The following is a 21,694-nucleotide window of genomic DNA, read 5'->3' as shown; positions in this document are numbered from 1 at the left end:
TATCTACACAGAAACAATGTGTTATAACGTTATCTGCACATACAGTCACAGTTATGTTCTGTCTCAAGTTGCAGTAGGAATGCTGTCTAAGCTTTCTATTGCAGGTGTACTGTGTGTGGGTATGAACATTATCCTTCTAAGCTGTGGTATAAACATATACAATAAGTCAGCTTTTAGTCTTTACACGGCATTTGAGGTGCACCTATAAAACACCAGAACACTGTGAGTCAGTACTCGTATGTCACTGCATGGATTTGGGTTAGATGTAGCTCTCCTGCTCCTCCTTCAAAGAGCAGATGGTTTGAGTGCCAACGTCAGATTCTTTGAAAACAGTAATGTTGCTTGCTTCATCTCTCCCCGTTTGTTTCTCCTCCTCCTCCTCCACCTCCTTTTGTTCTGTTTCAGTCCTTCTACCACCTTCCTCCTTCTGTTCCTCTGCAGTTATGTCCGTCTGCGTGAGGTTTGGGTCCGTGCAGCCATGCTGGTCGTCTCGACTCTGTTTTGGGCCCTGGCTGTCGCGTGGATGCCGGTCGTGATCCTGGCTGTTGAAGAATCTTCGGATGGTGTGTTTGGGCAGGCCCAGCTGAGCCGACAGGGTGTGGACGGCTTCCTCGTCTGGGTTGAGGCCCACGTCCTGAACGAAGCTCTGCAGGATTCCCAGCGCTTCGTGGGAGACTCTTAACCCCTCATCCTGGACCTCATCTGCACCTTTCGCCTCATTATCTGCATCTGAGCAAACCCTAACCCCGCCTCGGTCCTCATCCTTCACACCGCACCACTTCATAGTGAGCTTCTCCTTCTCCTCTTTGCTGTTTCCTATGATTTCATTCATCTCTTCTTCACCCACACTCCCATCCCTCACCGGCTCCTTGTTTTCTGAACCCTCGTCCCTCACCCTACCAGTACAACCCCAGTCCCCTCCCACACTGCTCCTCTCTCCCTGTCCCCCCTCAACCCAGTCCTTACTGTCCCCTCTCTCCCCATTACTACTGCCCCTGCCCTGCAGACGTACTCTCATGTGTCCCCAGTTGCCCCCCGCCTCACACTCGGCTGGTGATGCAGCACATGGTTGCCGTGGAGACAGGTGAGGTCCTGCCTCTGGCTGCAGGGGTTGATGGGGTTGAAGATGGTGTTGCTGTGGCAGCGGAGAGTTGCGTTGGTACTGCAGAGAGAAAAAGAGACGTCAGAAGTAAATAGAGTAAAAGCTGTGTTTGGTCTTTTGAATTTTATATTTTCAACTCATTTCCATTGTGTTAATCTGGATATTATTGTTTTTAACTTTAATGGTAGATGGTAAAGGGAAGTCAGCCTAAACAGAAATATATTTCTATGATTTGAAGTCTATTTAAAATGTACAACTAAGCTATTTAATAATTTCACATCAGGTGTGATCTGTAATGCAACCATCAAGGGTCCATGTCTGTTCAGGCTCTGAACAAGTACATATGAGGTCTTTCTGTCTTGCTATTAATGTAATGGTATTCCACATAACATACTGTACATTCACAACCATTTTTACTATATTAACTGTGAGTCTGTGCTTTAATTAAGCCATCCATCCATGCACGAGCTATGGAAGTGAAAGAAAACTAATTAGCCTCACGGATCATCGCTTAACGTGGTAATCAACTTTTTTTCTGACGTTTGTGGCATTTAGCTGCTTTTCCATTGGACACCCTAGAGATCTTTTGGCATTCAATGTGATATACTCTCTTTCACATTTATGGAGACATTTATATTGAACTTTTTTTGATCAGTTCTTGTAAATAGATTTTTTAAGTGCTTTGCAAAAACATATTTCAGGTCACAAGGACAGGCTCCCCTCTAAAATACGACGATTGTTAATAGTTAGAGGTAGTTTTCTGCCTTTGCTGCTTGTGTTTTTTTTTTTCAAATTCATTCCAAACTGCTGTTTCTGTAGCTGACGAGCAAGATCTACCAGCGCACAACAGTCTGTGTTAATCTTGTTTTTTCAGTCTCACCAGTGTATTGTCATTGCTGAGCAGTGTAAGCCTGTCAGCGCATTGCTGCTGTGCTGTCGTGTTGCTGCTCTCCTGTTCATAGATGGCGTCTCGTTCGATCTGGGACAAGCTGAGGAACCGGCGGATCATGCACAGATTCTCCCACAGGGTCCGGTTCTCTGGGTTGGGATCCTCCCTCCAACGCAGCAGCTCACACAGCCAGCCCTACAGGGGGAACGGCAACACTTTACTTTACGTCTCCCTCTTTAGCATTTAGAAGAAGAATAAACATTTAATAAATGGTTTATAACACACAAAGGACATATCAGGTATTCATAGATAGACATGGTATCCATCTCTGGAGAGGTTTATGGGTGCAGACTACAAATGGAGCTGCTACTTGGTTGTGAAGACATCCACTTATTAAGCTAAGCTAACCTCGCTATGCAACATATCTTTAAACACTTAATGCAAAAACAAAAGGCATTTCTACGTTTCTCTGGCACCAAAAATCTAATTATTTGATCTATTCTATAGTGTGGACCTCTAGTATAAGGCTAACATAGCGGTGGGACATCAACATTGACATGGCAACATCATGTACATGTATGAGCTTTGATTCACGTCACCCCCATAAACCCACTCTCCCATTCATATAGTGCAGTGGTCCTCAAACTGTGTCAACTGGCCAGCCAGCGTTTCTCAGATTGGAGTGAGACGAGGAGAAAAGGTGATGTTGTGATCTTCACAATAAAACATCTTTGATGTGACGTCTTGGCCAATCAGCGTTAAGATGTCAGTTTAAGTTCCGTTATGTTCCGTTACAGTTCAGACTTGATGGGTGAAGTTAACGTCCACTGCATGCGGAACTTTGTGGACTGTTAACGTTCGTCATTATCGCGATTTGGGAGGGAAAAACGTAACGTGATGAAACATGCCGCCCCCCCGTGTTCCGGTTCAGTTCACGCGGTCACTCGTTACCCGAACACCGGCGGATCTGGTTGCAGGTTGTTTGTTTTAACTCAAAGCAGAATGAGGAGGAATTCGTGGTCATAATAACTTTCATGACCACGATGATGAGGCCCAGATACTGATGAGATGATGAGGTCAAAGAGCTTCAGGGAGCGGAGGCTGTTTGTGTAGCGCAGCTTGACGCAGGACTGAGATGTGAAGGAGCTGGGCCTGGAGAAAGGTGGAGCTGGGCCGGGAGAAAGGTGGAGCTGGGCCGGGAGAAAGGTGGAGCTGGGCCGGGATAAAGGTGGCGGTCTAAACAGACGTGAGTACAGCTTCCCGCTGTTACAGTATTTTAAATACATTGATAAGACAGAGTATGCTAAATGCAGCCTCTGCTCCAAGTAGATAAAGTACAGCAACAAGGGCTCACGTGCTCTCTCATCACACTGCCAGACACTGGCCACTGTGATGACCACAGCCACTGGACTTACAGTCCCACGTGCAGTTAAATCACAGCTATTATTTTACTCTTGATAAACTACCTTAGCCAGAGTAGATTATAATTTTCATTTAAATAATTGAACTGGATTGAATGCATATTAATTGCAAATAGAAGATTGGCCACAATTCTAACAGCTGTACAGTAACAGTGGAAGTTAATATTAAGCCATACAGTAATGAAAACGAATCACTTTATTTGTACAGGCGATGGTTCTCGCTACTCTTGCTATCTTTGTTTTTCTATGACTAAAACTTTTAAAGGTTAATAATAATAGAGCTGAAATACTGATTAATAACTGAATAATAAATTTGTTTTTTGCTTAATTAAAGTAAATGTCTTATCACTTAATTTTCTTCTCAGAGTACACCAGAATGCTACATTTTAAAGCTCATATTTAAAATAAAATGCTCCTGGTATCTGCACTCATTTTGTTTTGCACAGGTTGCACGTTATTGTTGTTTTGAAAAGATATGCAGTGTAAAACTCTTTATTGCCAAATATTTGAACTTGTGTTGTTTAGTTTTTCACAGGTTGCACTTTATTGTTATTATCTTGTAAAGATATTCAGTACAAAACAGGTTAAATGCAGCCACAATAAGCTATTTTTTGCCAAGTATTAGTTATTTTTTGCACAGATAGAACTTTATTTGCATTGTTCTAACAAAGTGATTGCACCTTGTATTTGTTTTTGTCTGATGGAGCAATCTGGTTTACTTGAAAGCAATTTTCTTTATTCTATTATTTGAAAAAGCACAGATGGAGATGTTATTTCAATAAAAGTTCAACATGGACCATTTTGTTACAATTTCGTTGGGGCGGTGGGGCATGAACATTTTTCTTCCTCCAAAGTGGGGCGTGACAGAAAAAGTTTGAGAACCAATGATGTAGTGACTTATTAAAATTTAAGGAGATATACGTGGTAATAACTCCAATGTTGAAGTCTGAAATCAGCTTTCCCGTATAGAAACTATACATTCAAAATAAGTTATTCAAAATAAGTTATTGTTGTAAAGCAGAGCCAAAAGATGACAGAGAGATTATTTTAGCTAGAATGTGTTCTGCCTCACAAGGGAAGAAACTTGTGACAGATTGAGGAACGTAAAGCAAAGCTAGTTTTAGATTCATGAACTGGAGCATGATTCTGTTTGCAAGCAGGCTGTTATGCACACACACACACTCACACACACACACACCTGGCTGTAGCCCAAGTCTAGCACACAATGCTATCCAGATGCACAGTGCAGATAGAACAGAGAGATCCAGCATGGTTGTGCCTGCCAAACAGCCGGGTAATACAGAGTGAGAACAAGCGTGAGAGAGAGAGAGAAAGAGAGAAAGAGAGAGGTAAAGAGAACATAGGGAAAGTAAAGTAAAATGTGAGGCCAGCGAAGAGATAGAAAAAAAACCTCAGGGGTTTTGGACCACCTGTCTGTACTGGCTTGACCGCTGAATGACCTCCAAACATCTTATGATGAGTAGAGAGAAGGGAGAAAAGGGGGAAGAAAGAAAGAATGAACAAAAGAAACAAAGAAAAAAAGAAACAGAAAAAAAGGAAAGTGAGAATTGGAGACATACACAAGAGGAAGAAAAAAACGAGACAGCTGAAATCCCCCCATTCCATGAAGGGAAATTATCCTCAAAACAAAAGGCAATAACAAGCTTATGAGGCTGCCATAAAAATGAGAACAATAAACACTCGAATCATGCATGTGTGTATGTGTATTAGTGCATTTGTTTGTGTGCGTGTCTGTGGTATCGTGTGTGCATACATGTGCTCACGCAGTATGTCTATGTGCCGAGGTGGTGTGTATGGGTGCACGTGTTTTTGTTAAAGCGATAATTTAGGACACAATAGCAGTCTGATGCACCGATGATAGTCCTCTGCAGAGTACAGCAGCTGGGTTGATTATCTGGGTTTCCTCCACACACACTCGTTATGCCTCAGTGAGAGATGGATTCATCAAAGCTAAATTTGAACAATCAACAACAAATTGGGGTGCAATATGTGTGTTTAAGATTAGAAATGTTCATCAGATTCACAACAGCAAGCAAGTAAGTACCTGACTCTTGGAGGCGGCCACCTTTGCAAACAGAGCCTGAGACACCTTGGCTCTCTTCATCTCGTGCTGGATGTCCTCGTAGATAGAAGCGCTGACATTGAGGACACAACTGTCGGTCCTCAACCCGATGTCTCCTGTAACTGGGGACAGTCTCGACTAAAAAGAGACATACAAGAGGACAGAAAAACAAGCGAGCCACAGTGAGTGTCTTAAGTACTGGGCATTTGCAACAAAGTGAAGTGAATCCCATACAGATTGAAAAATGCTGGACTTTGTCCAACGAGTATTGTGAACTGGGGAGCCGGTGAGCGATCATGTCTTTAATGTAGCCCTAGGGGTGCCTGTACAAAGGGGTGTGTGATCTGGGGAGGCAGCATGAACCAACGCACATGATACTCTCTCAACATAAAGCTCCTCCCTTGCAGGAGAAGCAGCTGGCAACTTTGTGTAAATTAAAGGACACATGTGTCAGTCTGCACCCTCTCCAGGTTAAGAGAGGGAGTCAGCAGTGTAGTTCACAGGGAGGCAGATTGGAAATACCAGGAAATGGGGGGGGGGGGGGGGGGGGGAGCTAGGGTGAGTCTACTGCGCTGACACAGTTCATATCATCTTTCCTGCACGGCAGTATTGGAAGAATAAAGGATAGAATAACAGAACAATTTTAGTTTTCAAGTGTTGGTTAGTGGGTCGTCATTTCCAATACTTTCAAATATTTTGATTTGAATGCGGTTCTGTGGAAACTGATAAAATAACAAGACAACAGCCGAGCTGCTCTGTGAAGCTGTACTTTAAACGCTAAGTTTACATGCACACAGCGGCAATCTCCCCATGCTGACGTTCGTCTGAGGCTGATAAAAATGACATTAGTTTTGAACATATTTGATCGAAAAGCCAAAGTACAGATCTGACCTGATGATAAACACTATTAGCTAGGGTAGGGGAGCATACATGTATATACCATGTTTCTTGGCAATATATCCTTAGTTGTTAAAACATATCCCTCAAAACCACAAATGTCTACCTCATGGTGCTGTTAGAGGAAAGGTCAGGGGTAAGCGACTCCCTAATAAGATGATTTATAGTCTGTTGTTGAGTATGTTCTTTACTTGTCTTTGTTAAATGAACTAAGTTCCATCACTTTTCTCTCTTTATTAGCACAATATATGCAAACGATTGTCTTTCAAAGCAGTCTATGTTTTTTATTCATCAGTACTCCCTCTTCGATATTTCAGTGCTCTTTCATGGAGAGAGACAGTTAACACATTTCCCAGCAGCATTGTGACTCTTTGATTTAATCTCTCTGCTGGCTGACCTGTGTGGATCTCGGTGGCGTGTTATTGCAGCTTGGTGTGAATCCAGTCAGGCTTCTGTCTTTCTCCTCCAGGTAGATGCGCTCCCTCTCAGCCTCGGGCAGCTGCAGGAAGCTGTACATGGCCCGCAGGTTGACCAGCAGAGACTGGGAGGCGTGTTTAGGGTCCTCCTCCTTCCGCAGAATCTCTGACAGCAGGCCCTGGGAAAGGCACACACATTTCTTTATAAGTACAAGCAAACAATACACAAGGATACATTCATGCAATGTCAAATTCACTGCCGGATTGCTGGTGTGAAAATATTGTGAAAGTTACGATCAAAATAATCTGACGGCTATAGTTTAATTCTTTGCTGTGCATCCAAATAAAAAAATCTTACTGTGAAATATGGATTTCCCCATAATTTACATGCAAAGATGGCAACTATAAAGTTTCTCATATGCCTGAAGGAATTTTGCAAAAGCTCCTCATATCCAACTTTGGATCTCATTCAAAGAGCCACGCTATCAAGTTCCTGCGGTTTAGTGTTTCACAGATGATACGGAGCCAGTTCCCCAGTCAGTGCTAAGAACGCTACTCGCCTGTACAGCTAGCATTATTCTGGGTGTATCTGTGTATAGAGGAAAGCCCCTAAAACATCACATGCAGATTGTAGGGCTTCCTTCCTGAAAATAAATCAGATTTCACGCTGGCAGTAAAATGAAAAGGGAGGAAACAGCCTTCTTATTCAAATCATGGATCATCTTTGGATCCACCCAGCAAACCCCTCCTTCCAAATAGATGGCAGCTTTACGTGAAATGACAAATGATAAATGCTCCCCTCACTTCTATATGGCATCTTGGCATCACGCCCAACTTGTGTGGCTGGCACCAAAGCACCTTGGACTTGGCAATGGGGAAATATGGGGGTGGATAATAACTAGCTCTGCCCATTGTGATGAAAATGATAATGACGGTAATAATAATAATAACAATAGGCTCAGCCTGTCCTCTGAGCGCGGGTGTGGTGGTGAATGTAAGATGATAGACACAGATAATGTGGTATTTTAGTGTTAGAGGCGATGGCAGGGGAAGATATGGAAATGAAATGAGGGAGCCCAATGGAAGGAAAACGGGAAAGATAAAAAAAAAGATGGATTGACAATCATAGGTAGATATTAAATAGATAGAGGGGCTGCCAGAGTGAAAGGTGGCAAGATGGAGGGACAGTAAGACAGAAGAAGAGGTAGAGAGGGAGACAGCTTCTCTCTAAGGGCTTGTGATTAGTTGGCCCAGCAGCTGCTTCAGTGCTGGCACCAGCTTTGTGCTGCAGAGGGCTGGCACCAACACACACACATACATACACACATGCAACGGGGGGAGGGGGCACTGCGGCAAAGGCCATGCCAATGTGCCAACCATCGAACACACATATTCACAAAACACACTTACCTACAACCGCAACACCAGAAAACCCTTCCAAAAGATAATCACCAGCAAACAGTTGCAACCCTTTTTTGACTTTCAACGCCTCTTACCCCGCCCCACCCCCTTCTTTCCTTACATACCTGGGTCCTGTTAAAGGCCACCCGGGCAAAGATGGATTGGGAGATGCCAGCTCTCTTCAGTTCCTCCCTCACACCGTGGTAGATGTCATTTGGCACATCCGTTGGCCCCACAGACGACCCAGGCAATGTCTGGGTTTGCGGCCCGGCTACGGGGCCTCCCCCTGGGCCACACTGTGCCTGCTGTGGGGCTTGGGAATCAGGGGCTTTGGAGAAGACCATGGCGGGGGGAGCCCTTCCAACAGGCGGGTGGTTGAGATACTGCTGTGGGGACGGTGAGAGACCCTGGCCAGCTAGCATGCGGCTAACAGCATACTGCTGGTTGAGGAACTGGGCCATCACCAGCTGCTGGTTGACAATTTGGGAGCTGAGAGGCTGGGTTACCAACCCGGGAGGGCGCAGGCCGAAGGGGGAATGGCCACATATGTTGGCTACTTCTCCGTGAGAGAAAAAGAGGGTTGAGCCCTGATCAGCTGGGCTACTTGTGATTGACTGCTGGGTGAGGGTGATGTGTGTGGACTGGTCAGAGACGCCGTCAATCTCTGGTGGAGGAAAAGGAAAGCAAAGACAGATGTTCAATTATTAACACACCAGATGCAGTGTGTCCCAAATACGCACTAGATACTAATTCTAAGCAGAGTATGTGGTGGATTCACACTGGAAAAGTGTCAAAATGAAGTATACTCAAAACAGACAGCATGCATAGCCGACTAAATACGGTTGATTTTTGAGTGTGCGGCAGAAAAACATTATTTTCCCACAATGCAATCCACGAATTAATCAGAGAGGCTGTTCACAGCTGGAAATGCAATAAATAAATTGTGGGTGGCGGTGAAACAACCCTGGAAACATCTTAATGTCTGACATTGCACATATTCTATACATTCTTGTTAGTATGAAATAGTTTGTCTAACTGCTTAAACAGTACGCTATCAAGATTAGTACACACACTATAGAATTAGTGTGTAGTATAGCTTTGGGACATGCTGTAAGACATATTAGACACACTTCATGTTTGCAGGCTTGATTGAAAGCCCTCACCTTTGAAGCATTTGGTCTTCTTGAAGTGCTTGTACCATCGACCAAACTCGTGACACTTGGCAGCTGAGACATTTGCATAGTAAGTGCTATTTACAATAGATGATATCATACTCTGAAACAGAGGGGAAAAGACAATAGAAATTCATTACATTTTCCAAGCTCCTGCTATGGGCGGCCTGGGTGTCTCAGCTGTTCACACATCTGATATTAATGAACTCAGATCTGTGTTATTAAAAAGACCCCCAGGTAAATAGGATAATAAAGACAGATGAGTGCGTCAGTGTGTGGGCTCTTTTGTGTGCACATGTACAGCGTGTGTGTGTGTGTGTGTGTGTGTGAGCATGCATGCGTTCAAGCGTGTGTGTGTGAGCATGCATGCGTTCGTGTGTGTGTGTGTGTGTGCAATCAAACAAAACACTAGAGGTCATCAGAGACTAGTGCTCTCCGTCTGTCTCTGTCACACACACAGTTTTTCCTCAAAGACTGTCCTGTGCAATCTTTACATCTGATAAATAAGATTTCATCTTCTCATATTTATTTTAATCTGCTTCTTGCAAACAAGAGAGGGGGTAAAAAGAGTGATAGGAGAGAGGGAGAGAGAGGTAGGGGAGGGAGGATTGGTGAGTATTAGACCTGCAGAGAAGGAAGGAATCTGAAGACGAGAGAGTTAGCAATTTGTAGATGTCCCTCCGGCAAAATAACAGATAGACTAAGTTGATAATTATGAATATTCATAAAAAGGCAGTCCCCAAATACGGCATGATTAATGTGAAATTATTTCTGCAGTTGTGTCTGTATTTGCTTGATTAAACGATCAAGATCGTAAAACCAGATTTGGATGTTATTGCTGAATCAGTCAAGAATGTAGAGAAAAAGCTAAATACCAAAGAGGGGGAGTGATAGATAGATAGAGTAAGTGAGAGTAAGACGGCGGTTGAGGCTGGCAGACAGAGTGACAGGCAGACAGGTTGTTAGTCGAAATAATCAAGATAGGCAGCGGCCCAGGCAGGAAGGCTTTTTAAGAGATAGCCATCTCTCTTTATCTGTTTCTTTCTCCCGCTCTGCCCCCACACCTTATCTTCCTCTGCATCTGGACTTCCTGTCTAACTATTGGACCACACACACTTACTCTGCATCATGCGTCAAAAGAGGCAGAAACACACACACCCAAAAACATTTGCAGGGCATGGAAGGGCAAAGATATTACATGCACACTTTGAACTTCAGTCCAATTTCTCTTCTTCTCTCTTCTTGTATGCTCTAAGTGTGTGTGTGTGTGTGTGTGTGTGTGTGTGTGTGTGTGTGTGTGTGTGTGTGTGTGTGTGTGTGTGTGTGTGTGTGTGCATGTGCTTGTGTGTCTTGTACCTGGGAAAGAGGGCACTCCTTGGCCAGGGAGCTCTGGTTCATGTCCTTGAGGAGCTCCTTCAGAGCATTTCTCACTGTGGAGTGGCTCCACTGCTCGGGAGGCAAGTCCTCCAATTTGGGACAGCTAGACAAAGAGCACATTAAAAACACTTGAATTGCATAAGTTTGATATATTAAAGGCGTGCTCCAGTAATTTAGCATTGCACTTCCAAAAAGTTGGGGAACGCACAATTGACAACCAGACTTTTAGTCCAGTAAAACACTGGATCCTATAAGTCCCATAATGAAACTTTATGACATCTTTTATTAGACCCTGATGACATCACAAGGGTTATTTCTCAGACTCAAGAAAGCTCCATTCAGAGACACAGAAGACAGAACAGGGTCCCCTCTCTTTTTCTAGAGATTATTTTCCAGGACTTTTCCAGGACATTTTTAGTGATGATCCAGCTGGTATGACAGACATGTTCCTCTCTGTGAAAGTCTGATTTAAAAGACAGTCTACAGCTATAACTTATCTACAATATCATCTCTTACGTGTGTAGAAATTCAAACAAATTGATCAGAGAATAATATTATAATATAAACTGTCACAGTTACCAGCCAGGGAAACCTGCAGAAAACAGTTTTCAAAGGTACTTCGTGTGACGAGTAAACAGAACTTAATGTGTAAAATTGGTGGAGTGCCCCTTTAAAACGAATGTCTCCCCAACACTTCTTTACTCGCTCATATGGAGCCACTGTGGAGTGATTGGGAGGCAAGTTTCCAGTGTCAAACACATTCAAGGTTGAGAAAGAAAGTCTGGGCTGTGGTTGGAAACTAAAGTAATAAATTAAATAAATGAACTCATATGAGCACAAGAAAAACATACATGACAGACATGTTGACATGTCACAGTAGGAAAAGCACAGTCTTGGGTGTAAATAATAAAATTAATGATGTTTGAATTCAATTTAGCTGCTTCCATCATAAATGTTATTAGTAAAACCTGTGTTTTTTCCTCTTTTTTCTCCTTTGAAAAAAAAGGCCTGTGTTAAATTATCTTTTGTATCTTTTGATAATAAATATGCTGCACTGTCCTATGTTTTATGGTTGATCTGACCTAAGACCCAAAATGTAACACAACTATAGGACTACTGTCAAAAAAAAGGGGACACGGATTATTTAGAAATGTTACCCTAGGAAATGACTTTTGATGTCATACACCATTAAAATGCTCATTAATATTCATTGCAATAAGCAACAAAAATCACTCGTTAAACTTAATCTAATAGCATTAAGATAAGATAAAATATAAGAGTTTAATCATTCCCTGCTGGGTCTGATTTGGTCCATGCCCTTTGGTTATTTTCTTTTATTGATACAAATTAGAGATGGTGGATGGCTGGAGTCTTTCCCAGCATGCACTGAGCAAAATACTGGGAAGTACTTAACCAGTCTTGAGTCCATCGCTCACATTCACACATACAGATAGTTTAGAGTCCGTAGTCTCTACACAGACAAGACGAGGAAAATAAGCTGAGTGTTACTGACAGACATATTCATAGATGTGATGCCAGCCTCCTACCTGCGCAGCTGTATTTTAAGGGTGATAACGTGGTGAACATCCTGCAGCATATCAGCCACTGTGGCATCAGGAGCCTCTGTTACACAGGACAGAGGCACCGGGTTCCACCTGCCCACCTGGATGAGACCTGAAAACACACACAAGTGTGAAAACTGTAAGAAAACGGTGGACTTCTGTTGTTGAATCTCTGTGCAAGTTTGTGTTGTGTACCTTTGGCCTGTGCAGCAGAGCTGTGTGAGTAGCCCAGTGTCAGCAGGGCCATCTCTATCAGCTGGTTGAACAGCAGATCTCTCTTGACCAACACAAACTCAGCGTGTTCTTCTCTCCTCTCTCCCTCCTGAGGGCTTTCCTTGTGCTCCACCACACAGAACACAGGCAGCAGGCTCCCTAAGGTGATGGAAAAGACAGCTATTAGACATATCGGATGACACGTGGGGGTCATTATCGCTGTACTGAAAATATCACGTTTCAGCCCATGTACCTTTGCTGTGCCAGCTCTTGCTCTGTGGCCTCACTGCGGTGGGTTTCTGGGCCAGACAGGGGTTTTTGGCCACAGGACTCTCCTGACTGCTCCTCTCCTGGGCCGAGGGTCCCGCTCCATTTTGTTCCAGTCGAGCCAGCTTGGCAGGAGGCGGCCGGGGGTCTACAACGGGATCACTGCCCTCGGGTTTATTGGCTCCATTACACAGGGCGTCCATCTGTGGTCTTACACTAAAACAGAGACACAAATGTTTAAAAAAATCAAACAGCGTATGAGATACCCTAATAAAAATTCCCTCATAATATCTTGATAGTATCTCTGTGGTGGTCAATGGTGAGTTCATGGTGGCCTATGTTCCACGGAACTATGACATACAGTAGATTTCAAAGTAGATTTTGCAATGACAAACGCAATGTTTTCATCAGGGTAGAATAGGCTATATGCGTCCATAATTAAATAAAAGCATCGGCTACATCAATACAGCAAGAAGTATATTAGAAAACCTGGTGAGCGTCTACAGAGTGTGAAACAAAGCTGTCACAGTTATTTACAGTTCCGTGTCCAACAAGAAAACTAGAAAGCACAATTTTTACACACGTACACACGCAGATCTGAAGGATATCCGGATCAGTAATAGTGGACGACCTTCAACCAGATGCAGCGATAAGGACGACCCTTTAAATCCAGTAAAAGTCCAGTGAATGATAGAGCGCAGTTTCCCATAATAAACCTGCTGTCATCTCCAGACGCGCCGCTGTAAGCGACAGTGACTCAGTTCATCTTCGGCACCTAAATGCGCGCTAATCGTCCCACGTCTGATCCCGCTGAAGTTTGATCGAGGCGAAACCAACCTGTTTCAGTCGGCACAACGTGCATCTCCGACCTGCCATCATACATCGACAGCCCGTCCCTGAAGACATCGGCTGTATCCATATGTTATCCTCGCTTCCATTGATCTCCAGATGAGGAACAGACCCGTTTCTCTCGGCTGTCGGCTGTCGGTATGCGTCCTTTTCCTTACACTAATCGTCTCCTCACCATCGACACGATGTCGTGTTTACTGTCTAAGTAGTTTGCCTCTGATCCCTCCTTGTTCTCCGACCGCGCTTCGCTTTCCGGTGTACCGATAAATGGCCTCAGCGCAAGTTCAGTGCGACCTCCCATCCAGAGCACATGCTGCTGCTGTGGATCAAGCTCTAGAGAGAACAATACACGGCTTGGAGCTGCTGGAGTACATCCCCTATCACATATATTCGGCTACAGCACTGACTCCGGGACAGCAGTTGTTGGTTACACTTCAAAGCCCTATGCGCACGCGAGGAGGAGAGGGAGAGTGAGAGAAAGAGAGGGGGAGAGAGAGACTCACACACCCACACACAGACTCATAAATACGCGGACCCAGCTGCATTAGCATATGGTGTAATAATGAATTCACTAGCGCGCTCCGTAAATGTATTAAATGTGACAATTGCGCATAAATCTATTTATTATTTTCTGCCGCATGCTGTGCACGCACTTATTATTGTCTTTAGGGTATTGGAGCTCTCCATGGTAACAAAGTGGAGCAGGGCAAGGAGGAACTGGCTGACTGATATTAACTTTTGAACGTTGATGTTTTACTGTCACAAGATTATCTATGGCTTATGATTTAGATGAAGATAATAAGAGCTTTTATTGTATGCAGCAAAGCTCTATATCCCATTGCAATTACAGCCTACATTGTATATAGTACAGCAAAAAGTAATAGCCTGTAATTTAGGCCTACTCTATTCTATACCATAGTAGCCTATAGGCTATGAATGATACTTTGGGGCATATAAAACAATACATATAGTGTAGTATATTATAATAAAGTATAGTAGTGTGCAGTGTTACACCTGCCAGGGTATACTATATTATCCTACTCTAATTCTAGGGCTATACTACTGTATGTTATACAATACTATACCATAGTATATTGGCTACATATACATAACGCTATATAGTAGTAAAGTATAGTTTTGTATAAACGAAATGGTAGAATATTGTATAGTATCACATATATACATATATATATATGCGTATATATATATATATATGCATATACACACACACTACCACTTTAGTATAGTATAGTATATGCGGTACAAGATATTGTAACTTGTATTATGCATTATTGTATTATAGTTGCCCTTACTCTACTGTATATATTATATATTACACAGCATGGTAGTTTCTCACATACAACTTCTTCAGACAGCAAGCTTAAGTGATAAATAATTCTCAAAAAATGATAATTTGGTCATTTGACATTAACCAATTTAAATCACACTGCAAAATAGCTCAAAGTAGGACCACCAAAAACCAACCTAACCTCGAAAACAGACATGAAAGGAAAAATGTTCATCACCGTACCTCAAAGTTTTGATACTGAGCCGAGAACACAGCTTGTCTTCTGTTTTCGCAGAAACTTTCAGCCAAGTATCAGCCGATCTCCCTGGCGCAGTCCGCTGATGAGATGCACCTCTTGGCTTGGGGATCCCTAAAATGGTGAAATCTCTGTGAAGGTATCACAAAGCACAGGGCGGCAGGTGTGCGTGAACTGTGTCTGTGAGAGAAAGGAAGCGAGAGGAAGAGTCAGAGAGCCTTCACTCTGGCAGTATACGATTCAAAGACTTGCCCCATGAAATGTTACACCGGTGTGATCACAGGTCTGCCTTTTCTACGGAGAGAACGGGCACATAGATGGGTGGATGTTGCGCAATCAGAGTGTATGTTTGGGGGGAGAGAGCATGCTCTACTACTTTTGACTAATTAAACAAAGTGAATTAGCTATCTCCCCAGCCAGAACGAGTCATGGCTGGTTACACATCATTCATCGTGACTAATTCAGAGAGAGAGATGTCACTCAGCTGGATGGAAATGTGTGTGTGTGTGTGTGTGTGTGTGTGTGTGTGTGTGTGTGTGTATCACTCCAATGGCACCTCTGGGTATGACGGTGTATAAGTTCACTGTTTCGTGTGTGTGTGTGTTTTTGTCTGTGTGTGTGTTCAGGAATATGTACTACTGTTTAGTGTGTGCCTGTGCCTTTAAGTGTTGATATGTTCATATTTCTCTCTCTCTCTCTCGGCGCTCTACTATTTTATCACTGGCTTGATACGTCGTCAATGAGGCTGGCATGCTAAATGATAATTAAGACCATTACACGCTCACAGAGCATGCTACCAGTGCAGCACACGGCTCCTTCAATCGGAGCCTCATCTCAGGGGACACCCTACTACTCACACAGTCGTGTATCTCTCCAAATTAGGTTAGATTTTCATTCCACCTCATTCGCCATGGATGTGATGTGGTTATTATAAACTCATGATATGGTTAGTGAGCCTACTGCCATTAGCTGGGTGGAGGCATCATGTTGGCGCGTTAAAGGGGAAATAGATTGCCAACACTCAGTATTGCACATCTCTGTTTCTCTTGCTCGTGTTCTGAAGTATGTTTGAAGATGCACACAGACGCCGACTGCACAAACTGAAGTGTAATAGACAACACTCACAAAATGCATGATTGTGTTTGTGCAGACCGACAGACTCAAACACCTTACATGAACACACGCACGATCAGTCACCTCTAAGTGTAGACAGACATTTATCTCCTTGTGTAGTGGTGGAAAGTTATTAAGTACTGTGCTTCAATACAATTTTGAGGTACTTGTACACTTGGGTATTCCCATTCTATGCTACTTCATTCTTCCGCTGCATTATAATTTACAGAAAATATTGAACTTTTTACAACTCTATATTTATTTCAAAATAAATACAAATGTATTAATCATCTTACGCCCCCTTCAGATATATTTTGCGACCTTTTGAAGGGGGTCCCTCCCCAGGTTGGGAACCACTGGAATAACTGTAACTATATATTAAGGAATAAAACTTCCATTTCAACCCGCTACAAGAGTAAAACTTTCACCTGGATGTATCAGCGACATTGTTATTATGTAATATGCAATAATACACAGTAACAGTCACATGGCCTATTTTCTTTTACTCTTGATACTTTAAGTGCATTGTATATGATTTGAATGGAAGACTTTTACTGGAGTGGAAGTAAAGGATCTGAGTACTTTACCCCCCACTATCCTGTCATGCCTCTAATCACAATCTCCCTCACCCCAGAAACCTTTCTCTACAGACATATTATATAGCCATACAATAATCGTATCTGACATTGTGCCAGAAGCAGGCTTGAAAGCAACTGTCTCTCCTCAGGTTTCAGCTGCCCTGGGGCGTGTCTCGGCTCCTCGGGCTGGCCTGTTAATGTTCCAGCACAGGTATCAAATACTGTCGGAGAAAAACATCGCCTCAGGTTAAGGTGGTTATGTTGTATGTATACAAATCAGACAGTCTTCGACAAAAGAAGTTCACGTGTGAATGCGGGGGACCTCCGAGATTTCAGATGAGATTGTGAGCTCGGGATCAGATGTGAGATGTGCACTCCTTACCAAGTAGATTGAAAAATTGTATGGGTTTTGTTTTGTAGGGTGAAGGAAAATAAATGTCTTGAGCTTTCGTTTGAGATAAGGATGAGAAGACAGAATAAAGGACAAAAGATAGAAGGTGGAAGCATTGGGTTAGAGGACAGCATGATAAGTCATGTGCCATTTTTATATTTGCTTGCAATAGGATGGCTTGTGCGGTGTGGTTTGTAAGCGATGACTACATTGTGTGTGTGAATGTGGCTGTGTACACGCTGCACATACAATATGGACTATTAGCTCTGTCAAACTGAGTAAAATGAACTTATAGCTGTATCTTTAAACAGCCATGCCCACTTCCTGTATAGCGCCCGAGGGCATCATAAAAAACATTAAGTTAAAATGCCCGCACAGTGTTGCCTTTGCAACTCGACAAGGGAGTCTTAAAGCATAAATGCATGACTGTATGCAGGCATAAGGCCAGATCTGATTAGAGTTTAACCAAGACTGCTAATAATGAAACCAATAAAAACAGAGAGACGGAGGAATGGAGTTCAGATCACAGCAGAGCAGCCTGTCACTCACACAAAACCAAAGTCATGTAGCGTGCAGGTCAAAAAAACAACATTACAGTTCTTGTCATTATGCACGACTGTTAATATTTATTTAATAAATCTATCAGGTGTGAATGATGCTAATGAAAGTGTTTTATGTATATTTATTTTGTAGTTTAATGCAAGTTGTGTATGTTAAACCCCCTTTGTGAAGCATAAAAAGACTGCAACTGCATTTCACTGTGCAGCCCTGTGCTGTACAATAACAATAAATGAAACTTGAACCTATATGTGCACAATAAAAAAAACTCTGGCGACTCTTAGTGGTTGTATAAAGAAATACATCTGACCAAGAAGACAGAATGAACGGCTGTGAGCAAAACAAAGACTACTGCAAATTTCACTGCAAATGTGGATGCAATCTGAATAATTTGGTGTATTTGGTCCAAACACGTAGTACGTAATATACGCTCACAGGGGCTTTAATCGGGGAAAGTCTCTTACAACTCAACGATGCCTAATGATATCCTTATAGTGCTTTAGGTTTCCTTCATTCAAAACATGGCAGTTAAATGATACTAGTAAATTAACATCTTTGGACTTCTCTTTTAAAAGCAATTATGATCTAAGAACTTAAAGTAAACAGAATTACACTTTCCAACTTTACCTTTTCTAGAAAGAGGGACGCTTTTGTCTCGTCCCGCTCTAACTCTGGAAGATGAGGACACATGCATTACATTTGTGTGTGGATGTAATACTACACATTGAGGTTGTAATGGTAGACTAAAGGATGTAGTGTAGTTTTGAGTTTGACTTTATCGTCTTTGCTCAAGTTCCCTTCTTATATTTTCACCTTTTCATTATATTTTTATACATTGATTAATGTAAGGAAATTGTCTCTTTTTTTCATTTAAATGATAGTGCTTTGGTTTATTGATGTTTTTAATTGCATTTGAGTCGTGGCTGTGTCGAAAAGCAACTTTGTGATTTTGTTTTTTAAAAGTGCTATAAAAATAAATATGTTGATGCAGGTTTCATAAAGCTTCTGGTGAGGTAACACTGTGAGCAACAGTGACTCACTTTGACTCAACTGTCACTTCACTACAAACGTAACTTTGACACACACACACACACACTTTTGAGCGGTGATCAGGATTAAATGATGCATTAAGCACTTAATTACTCAGGTGAAGCATCACTGTGTCTCTTCTAATTTTATTAGCCGACACATTGATGGAAGTCTACCTCTCGGTTTCACGCTGCCTCACCTCAGGGACATGACTCACATGTTTCTTTTCCTGTGTCATGTATGTGTTTTGTATGAGTACACGTCGGCACATAGAGTGTGTGTGTGCTTGTTTGAAGCCACTGAGGTGATATATGATTCACAGCAGTCCGCCTTAGAGCACCTGATGACCTCACTTTGTCTAAATGACATAACAGCTGGAACAGCATGCTTCACAGTTGTGGAGGATCTGAGTAGGAGGCACTACTCCTCTGACTTTTGGTGTTTAGTCCTGTGCTGTGGCACTGATGGTAATGGGATTGGCCTAGATTCGAGTTTGGTTCTGTCTGAAATGTTTTGCCTCTGTGTGTGTGTGTGTGTGTGTGTGTGTGTGTGTGTGTGTGTGTGTGTGTGTGTGTGTGTGTGTGTGTGTGTGTGTGTGTGTGTGTGTGTGTGTGTGTGGATGTTTCTGTGGATGTTCTCCAGGTTCGTTACTTGCTAGAGGTGTCTTTCACTTGCAACATGATGCGTGTAATTGAAAAACTTTGGGTGCAATCCCATTTCTGGATTTACAGACTAGAGTTTGCAAACTGATATTTTATAAGTACTTGAGTTCATTTCAATATGATTTTCATTATTACATAAAAATTGCCCGTACGCCATTTTGGTGAGGCTTGCACTTGACCCAATTTGGCGTCTTGCCATCTGTCAACATGTCAATAGCTCTGGTCCTTATGAACAAAATGAGTTATAAAGCGTTGTGGTAGCACCGTTTTGTGGTGATCCAACTAACCTGTGCGCGTCTAAATTGGGTTGTTTCACACTTTCTTGGGGGAATGAGTTGTTATGAGGCTGTTTTAAGTGGATCAGTTTCTGTTAGCGTCACCCCAAAGCTCACAGATTTCACTTTCATTAATTGCATTTCTGATCTCTTATGAGCTAATTTGACACCTTCAGAATAAAATGGATTTTGTTGAGAACTTTTCGAGCTGAACCATAAATCTGCATTTATATTTATATTCAAAAGATCCTATACTCTGCTCTGGTGTAAAGCACAGATCCTCAGGTTTGTACATTTGACTCATTTACACCCCATTTTAACACATTTCTTGTAACTCTTAGTAAATGGATGTGGAAGTGTATGTGGATTAATGACATTAAAGTCACATGTGAAATACAGTAATTGGATGTAGTGGAGTTTGGCACTTTTCTGTCCACGTGAAGGCGCTATGGTGCAACAGATAGGCCTGCTGAACGTTTCTCTGTTGACCATGGTATTTTGACTCCCGCCATATTAGACATGTCTTTCATGCAGGTCGTTCCTTAATCTCACCTCTAGATGGCGCTAAAACCTCGCGTGTTACTATGGCCAACTGTGCGCGTGCTGACGGGTAGCACTGTGTGCGCTTGGAGAGAGCAGCGTGGACAGGTTGACAGTCAACACAGCATGGGTAATTTAATGTGTCTCCGGAAACAATTACTCTGCAGTGTGTGCAAAAAAAGTGTGTTTTGTTTCAGTTTAATTTATCAACCGCTGTGCAACTGCAGGTCCTGTGCATAATTGTTTTTGGTTTGGGGTGATGGGAGGACGAAATGCTGTTTATACGTTATCTTCCTCTCCCTCCCTTTCTGTCTGTTTGTCTCTTTTGCATAATGCCTGGACAACTATTTTTTTTCCTTCTATTTACACATTTTCTGCAGGAAAAAACACCGGTATTACAGAACAACTGACTCATTTCATGAATTCACTTTCTATAGAGTGCACAGGGTCCGAGGCAACAATGATTTATACATGAAAGCAATGCTCCACGTGCATTGTTTTAAATGGGGTGCCCATCGATCGAGCAATTAGTTGGCTATTGTTCTATTGTGTAATTGCACAATCATAATTCCACAACTTACTTCATTAATGCGGTGATTTTAACAACGACAGCTGCATTCTGCAAGAAGCTATAAAATAACATAGACAAATAAATGTAAATAAAAGTTTGTGACTTGTGATGTCATCGTGTCTCCACACTGAGAGACTCCCACGCTTGATCACAGTTGCTGTTGAGAGTGATTGATGTCTCCCATTGCACGCTGTGGACAGATGCTCATTGAATCCAACGGCATAATAATGGCATCGCTGACAGAGAGTCCCACTCTCTCACGGTCGGCCCTGGCTTCTACCTGACCTGCACCTGTGGGCTTCATCTTCTCTTGTCAAATACACGCAACAAAAGCACCAGACACGCGGGTGCGCGCACCGCGTGCACTCTCCGCCGACTGGGGATCGCATTGTACCGAGTTTACCGGAGAGCTCCTTGTCCATATAGGCTCCGCGGCTTAAATGGGATCAACTAACACATTTGGACGACTTGCACCGTCTCTTCAGTAACTTTGATGGGGACTTCGATATCAAGCAGGGAAAATGCCTGTGATGAAGGGATTATTAGCGCCGCAGAACACGTTTCTGGACACTATAGCCACACGGTTTGATGGCACTCGTAAGTTTGCTTTTATTTTTTTATTTTAAACACCCGAATCTTTTTTGCAGGTATAGCTTTTGGTTTAAGTTTTCGGCTGACTTGTATCCTCATGGTGTGTAAGCGGACTGCAGCACATTTGACCCTTGAGCAGATTAAAAGCCTGCAAACATCTAAGAAAGATCTCGATGTAGTTGTTGTAAATGGT

At 42.7% G+C, this 21,694-nt stretch overlaps 2 protein-coding genes across 2 annotated transcripts in view; one reads left to right on the top strand and one right to left on the bottom strand.

The window, feature by feature from the left end:
- Window positions 1-109: 109 nt before the first annotated feature.
- Window positions 110-13,719, bottom strand: satb1a (SATB homeobox 1a; the record flags this gene model as incomplete). Its single annotated transcript, XM_079176713.1, has 11 exons — window positions 110-1,162; window positions 1,983-2,186; window positions 5,478-5,633; window positions 6,790-6,987; window positions 8,335-8,873; window positions 9,373-9,484; window positions 10,738-10,861; window positions 12,306-12,432; window positions 12,516-12,692; window positions 12,787-12,948; window positions 13,638-13,719. 11 exons carry the CDS (start codon window positions 13,717-13,719, stop codon window positions 260-262), a joined length of 2,784 nt encoding a protein of 927 aa, XP_079032839.1. The 3' UTR covers window positions 110-259.
- Window positions 13,720-21,431: 7,712 nt separating this feature from the next.
- The window catches only part of kcnh8 (potassium voltage-gated channel, subfamily H (eag-related), member 8), a gene marked incomplete at both ends in the record, with an annotated part of 43,200 nt that continues 42,937 nt past the window's right edge, over window positions 21,432-21,694 (top strand). The window contains one exon of the mRNA XM_079175711.1: window positions 21,432-21,507. Coding sequence (XP_079031837.1) covers window positions 21,432-21,507 — 76 coding nt within the window. The remainder of the gene's footprint in view (window positions 21,508-21,694) is intronic.

The sequence above is a fragment of the Pholis gunnellus genome (genome assembly GCF_910591455.1).
Source record: "Pholis gunnellus genome assembly, chromosome: 16".
NCBI classification, from domain to species: domain Eukaryota; kingdom Metazoa; phylum Chordata; class Actinopteri; order Perciformes; family Pholidae; genus Pholis; species Pholis gunnellus.
This window is presented reverse-complemented; position numbering and strand designations above follow the sequence as displayed.